At 29.5% G+C, this 6,951-nt stretch overlaps 1 protein-coding gene across 1 annotated transcript; it reads left to right on the top strand.

The window, feature by feature from the left end:
* Positions 1 to 610: 610 nt before the first annotated feature.
* Positions 611 to 5,246, top strand: LOC110934689 (replication protein A 70 kDa DNA-binding subunit C-like). The gene is made up of 13 exons (XM_035989412.1): positions 611 to 865; positions 1,496 to 1,500; positions 2,617 to 2,773; positions 2,875 to 3,142; positions 3,224 to 3,323; positions 3,440 to 3,567; positions 3,700 to 3,784; positions 3,859 to 3,991; positions 4,097 to 4,305; positions 4,386 to 4,506; positions 4,578 to 4,772; positions 4,864 to 4,932; positions 5,028 to 5,246. Exons 1-13 carry the CDS (start codon positions 611 to 613, stop codon positions 5,244 to 5,246), a joined length of 1,944 nt encoding a protein of 647 aa, XP_035845305.1.
* The last annotated feature ends 1,705 nt before the right edge of the window (positions 5,247 to 6,951 follow it).

The following is a 6,951-nucleotide window of genomic DNA, read 5'->3' as shown; positions in this document are numbered from 1 at the left end:
TTGGTAGTTTGGCAAATTGAAGCTGTTTTTGATCTGTTTTTGATCTATTGTGATTTCTTTCCATGTATATTATTAACAATTAAATTCTATATAGGGAGCGATTGGTGCACTTGATGGAACTTTGATACATGCTATTGTCCCTGTTCAGAAACAACATTTGTATAGAGGAAGAGGAAAAGGCGAGTGTTATCAAAATGTTTTGGCCATATGTGACTTCAACATGGTATTTACTTTTCTCGTGGCCGGATGGGAAGGAGTAGCACATGATTCTAGAATATTGTCTGAATCTTTAACAAATGCTAATGCACCATTTCCACTTCCTCCTCGGGTATATATTTACGATCTCAACTTTATTATTTATATTACATATATAGTTTTAAGATGATGTGTGTATTGTCTATTTTAGATAAATATTATCTATGTGATGCTGCGTATGCACACACTCGTGGATTTATGGCACCATATCGAAATGTGAGGTATTGGCTTGGAGATTTTCGCCGAAATCGTGCATTGACCGACAAAGAAAAATTCAACCACGCACATACAAAACTTAGAAATGTTATTGAACGTTCTTATGGGGTATTAAAGGCACGTTTTCCAATATTAAAAAATGGCCCCCTTCTCGTTGCTTACACAACGAAATGTTACGATTGCATGTTTTGCGCTTCACAATTTTATACGGAAAGAGGGCTTAAGTGATGACTTTTTTGATGAATATGATCACCCAAATGTACGCCTTCAAGATGGAGATGAACATGCACAAGATGGTGGTGAAGAAGAAGTAGCTTACCATGGAAGTGCAGCGGACCGTGAATTCATGAGTCAACTTCGAGATCAGATAGCACAAGAATTAATGCAAAACAATGTACTTTGAGTTTTTTCACTATTTGTGTTTTTAAACTTGGTTTTATTATTATATTTTTTTATGTAATTTGTATGTTAAACGACTTCTATCTAGTGAAATAAGTTTGACAGTTTACATATTTTCAGTTTATGCAGACAGTATCAACTTATAAAAACAAACAGTCTTATATTTTCAGCTTGCAGATCTTCAGACCACATCTTCAGTTGCAGACATAAAAACAGATAAAATCAGCTTGCAGACAGTTTATGTCTGCAAAAACAAACAGCACCTAAGAAGCAAGAACCTCTACCAGGTGAGCTGCCCCACATTAGTATATAATATCTATATATATAATAAATAAACAAGATCTGGGACACGTGTCCATATATGGTGCAACCTCACACAACTTTTGGCGGGAAACTTAGAGAGTGGTGATGTTGCTACACGGGATCCGGTTAACATATCCATACCCGCAAAGTTTTGACCCGGGTATATAAGAGTAAATAAAAAGCCCTAATTTTTGTTGGTTAACCTTCTTTTGAGATTTTCTCTTCATCGATACAGTTTTTTCAAGTCCCTTTCAGCGTGAAGCAACCAATTTTCATCATCAATCCAGTATTTCCCTAAATCGGTTTGTCTATTACCTTTCAGGAACGGTTTGTCGAGATTTATTGTTTCATTCTTCTTTTTGATTTGTGTTTATAACATATAACACTGGATTGATTAAGCAACTTTTGGGATTTCATAACCTAGGTTTTGTGCTTTTGGTACCATAAATCCTTCTTATTTTGTTCCTGGTAAACAAATCAGTTCAGTTGTATTACTTTCATTTCATTTATCTCCCGTAACATGATCTTTGTTCGAATGTAAGGAATAAACATTGGGGATACATGCGGATTCTGAATTACAGAAGCTAGGGTTAGCCATTTTCTTACAAGGTTTGATCCAATTTTTTCCATCATAAACTGCTGCTTCATTTTATTCAATATTTTTTTGTTTATTTGGTATGTTCTTATCGTGCTCTTCCTTGATTTTGTATTCATTTGGTGATTTTCTTTTCATTTTCATACTATTCAGGTATGTAAGCACACCAAAGCCGTATAGACTAAAAGTAAGTTTTAATTTTTTTTATTTCTAAGATTACAATTTATATTATTGATGGTCATAGTTGTCTCTGTTTTCTTCTGCATACAATTATTTTTTTCATGTTGATGAATATCCAAATTTCAATTGTAGTATTTAGTTGGTACCTAAGTCCTTGTGTCAATTATATGGTTGTATCAATATCTTTAAAATCTTACACAATCTACGTTACAAATTTTATAACCCTAAATTTAATCGTCTTTCCTTCACTCATCATTACCACATTAAACTTATTATTTCTTTCAATTTTTGTATTTAGTTTGTTACATTTATTCCTTGGTTTGAATAATTTAACCCGGCAAAAGACTTTTTTTGAATATTTTCAAATTTTTTTCCAAGACTATTATATTAGGAAACACCAATGAAACATAAATTTCTTCCTGTCATTTGCCATAAAAAATAATTTTAATTTATAACTTCCAAAAAAAAGTACAAATCATTCCATATCTTTCTCTTTGCTTTTTATATATATATAGAACATCTCTATTGTTTGTCATTCATATTCGTTCTCATTTTTCATATCATTTTTCTTACGAATCAAGGTACAACCCTTAACAGTTGTTCAATTCTCATATTAATATTATATTAAACATCATAAGTGTCTCATCATATTTTTCTTCTTTTAACAGTGAGATGGAGAACAATAAGATCACTTTGTTCAGGTCACTTAATGCTCAATCTACGAACTACACAGTCAAGGCCAAGATCATATCCATGTGGAATAAGAAAATGAATGGTTCTGATAGTCAGATCTATCGAGTTGACATGTTGTTGATGGATGAGGAGGTAACAAATTTATAGATTTTTAAATATTATCTATATTCCTCTTTAACAATTTTTTTCCATGTTGTTTATCTAAATTGCACATTATATCTTTACTATTTCAGGGTTCATTCATTCAATGTAGCTGTTTACATAAACTTTTCAAACGGTTCCTTAAATTTTTTGTTGTTGATGACTGTCTATTGTTTCACAAGCCATCACTAGCCAAAGATACAACCAAGATTAAGGTTACTGGAAATGATCAGAAGCTATCTCTGTACGCATTCAGTTCTGTTCTGAAAACTGAAAACTGGTCTGGTCCTCGGTACTTTTTTCGTTTCACTGATTTTAAATCAGTGTTGAGTAAAAAAGTTGAAGTCAATACTCCAATAGGTATTCACAGTTGTATCACTATTATTATAACATTTACATAAATTCATATATTTCTATTCACAATTTCTTGTAAACATACAGATTTCATCGGTTATGTTGTTGTGTCTTATCCTATTGAAGATGCAAACAGGAAGGATGGCTCTAAAACCAAACGAATGAACATAACTCTGAAAGATCTCGAGTATTGACTATATCTATATATACATATATATATAGATTGAGTTTTTGATATTTTTTTATTTACATATTCTTTAGTTGATATGTTTTATTTTAATTTTTTAAATATTCATTATACAGAGATCAGAAGATTAGTCTTACGTTATGGGAAAACTATGCAATCAGTTTGTCAGAGTACATGAATGATAAAAATCGACCTGATCATGTTGTTATTCTCGTCCATTTTGGCACGGCAAACATTTATCAAGGTATAAATTTAAATTCTTAAATTTAGTTCAGAAATCTATATTAAATATTTGTAACGATATGTACCTCCTTTTATGATGTTACAAAATTATATCGTTTTTTAATCATGTAGTAAATTATGACATTCTATTCAGGTAAGATTGGCCTGACTAATATGTTTGAAGCGAGTCGTGTGTTCATAAATTCTGATCTGGATCAGATACAAGAATTCAAGGACGGGTATATAATTATTATTTAATGATGAGACATGATAATTATTCATTCTGAGTATATAATATAATCTACTGTTACAGGTATATTGAGAAGGAGTTTTCTAACTCATCTTCCATTAAACAGTCGTGCTCTCAAGTTATATCCAGTGCAGAAGATGAGTTTCTTAATGCTGAAGACTTTGTGTTGACTGCTTATATTGCATCAATTTCTGTGGTAAAAATTATATTATATTTATATTGATTATCTTAGTTTTTATTTAATTCCCAATTTTGGTACACTATGGTATTGATCTTATTAATTTTAATATAAATTTTATAGGAGAAAAAGGTTATCATTGTTGGTACTGTTATAACAATTTCAAATGATAAGCCTTGGTATTATTTATCATGCAATAATTGTAAGAAGCAAATTGAAGAGAAGTCAACATTGGTTGAAAAAGATGACGGCAGTTTTGATGTTTTGGATGAGAAGACTTTTGAGTGTATAAACTCTGATTGTGATGCTGTTGATGTTGTTCCTGTTTATCGGTATTGTTTGTGTTTTAGTTAATTAAATTTGTACTCTTTCTTTATTACTTTATAATATTTTATTTTATTTCATCTGTCAGTTACAAGATTCCTCTAAGGGTTCAGGACTCGACCGGGACTGTTTCTTGTACGTTGTTTGATTATGAAGCTATTAAGCTTATCAAAAAAACCTCCAAAGAGCTTCTTGATGTGTACTCAAAGGTAAAATTATTTTGTTATCCACACCATATTTATTTATATATACTAAGATAAGATTGTGTAATTTTGTATAGGTTGACAATTCTACCGAAGGCTCCTTTCAGTCACTTCCATCTGAGTTTGATATCTTGATCAACAAAAAGTTTGCATTTCAAATCAAAATTTCCAGTTTTAACATTTCTAACCAGATAGAAAACTATGGAATTTCGATGTTAAGTTGTGATGATGACATACTTTCTGCTCTGGAGAATAAATGGAAAATTAATGATGTTAGTGTTTATTTTTAAAAAAAAAATTTTATTTTATATATCCTATTAATCATGATGTGACAAATTAACCGACCTTTGTATATTTTTACAGTCTGATATGTCTGATTCAAATGTCCAATGCTTGTCCGATTCTGTTGGAAATGTTAAATGTTGCTCAAAGGTATGTTGTTTTATTTATTTATTTAACATCATTTTGTATTAAATATAAATAACTATTTGATTTTTATGATATATTATTATATTCACCTTTTATAGGGGTCTCAATCTGTGATCGGCGATAGTGTTACGCCAGATAATTTTGATGTTAATGATCAAGATCAGTCAAAGTTCGAGAACATCAAACGTAACCTTCAAGATGTTTATGATGTTGATGCTGTTCAAAGTTCGTCTACTAAACGTCGAAACAGTCCTGGGAATGATAACCTCAACGATGATGTCAATTTGGACCTGATCACCCCAAAGTTAGAGAAATAAAGAAATATCCGTGTCGTGTCGAATTTAATTTCCAGTTTTTTTTTTAGTTTGGTGTTTCTCAATAATACATTTTGCGGGTTGTTTGGAATATTGAATTGGTTTTTAACTGGATATTAATATTTCCTAATATACATTATATAGTTTGTTGGTTTGTTTTGTGGTGAATAATTTGTAAAAAATATTAGTTAGTTCAGTACGTATTTAATTGTTAGTTAATATGATTCTAATGTTAATTATTAAAAAGGATTTTATCAATTTAAACAAATGTTGGTAACCACATTGTAACCGGAAAACATAAAATTTTTCTTCCATTGATTGTTTTGGTTTAATTTACTATCGTGTAACAATCTTTGTCTCCATTTTTTATGTTGTAAAGGATTGTTGACCTTATTTACTTTACTAAACATCAACTTTCAGAAAATAAATAATTGTTGACCATTTCTATGTTTTATAATCTTCATTTTTTGTATATATTTGGTAAATAATTTTACATTATCAAAAAACATACTATATTTAAATCTATAAAGTTATTTAATATTTTTTTAAATATTAAACACAGATCAAAATTCAAAGTCCGTCATATTCATGTTATCTTTTTAAATTTCATCATAAAGAAATAACATATTATAATCGTAATGTTATCTATTTTTTATATCTTCAATTTTTGAAACATTATTTTATAATGATCTTGTTCTAAAAATAACATATAATTGAAGATATAAAAAAATAACATTGTATAATATTAAAAGTTAATATTATATTTCAAATCTCTTAATAATTGAAAACATCCTTATCAATTTCATTCCATAATTGACATGTTTATTATTATTATATATACCCTTGTCTTTAGATCACTTATTCTATAACAGCTAAGCAGGTCAGTAAGTTATTACTCTTATTATCTTCATGAATTCGTAATGGTGATATATATATTGGTTCTTCACAACTCATTTTCATACCGCCAAATGATATTGTGCAATGATTAAAATGTTTTAGGTATTCGAGATACAATGGTTGAGCTTCCTTTTCACCTGATACTTTTCAATATCTTAATCAAAATTGATACCAAATCTATACATCGTTTCAAGTTAGTATGCAAAGAATGGCGTGATGGTTTATCCTCCAAAGAATTTGTTGAACAACGTGGTTCTTATGTTGAGGATTATATGGTACTATTTATCGTCTTATTTTGATTATATGACAACACAATTACTTTTCTTATTAGGTTTATGTGTTTTGAACCTCTTTTGTTTATGATTTGTTTTCCAGGAAATGCTCCAAGATCAAGGTTTGTTCATCAATTCGTCTATTTTGATGGATTTGTGGCCGCGTGAACTCAGTCAACTATATTTTGGTGATGATTATCATTTAACTCAAAATAATTCAAATGTTTTGGAGGAGATGGTGATTGTTCAGAATGGCCAGCGTTTTGTTTATCAACTTTATGATGTTTACAATTAGCGGTTTTGTTCACATCAAATAATTTGTGATTTCACTATGGAATAATCGTATTTTAAGTATGGGTTATCATGACATATATTGCTCCCGTCATTGTCTAATTAAAACATTCCTACATGGAGTATTGATTATAATTCAAATAATATATATTTATTTCCTTTCTTAATATTAGGAATTTGTTATTAAATTCCTAAAATCATTACAACGTTTTATTCCTTAATTTATGTTATAATTGTTACAATTTTAG

Source organism: Helianthus annuus, chromosome 4 (genome assembly GCF_002127325.2).
Source record: "Helianthus annuus cultivar XRQ/B chromosome 4, HanXRQr2.0-SUNRISE, whole genome shotgun sequence".
NCBI lineage: Eukaryota > Viridiplantae > Streptophyta > Magnoliopsida > Asterales > Asteraceae > Helianthus > Helianthus annuus.
The sequence above is the reverse complement of the archived record's forward strand: the minus strand, read 5'-3'. Positions and strand labels throughout refer to the sequence as shown.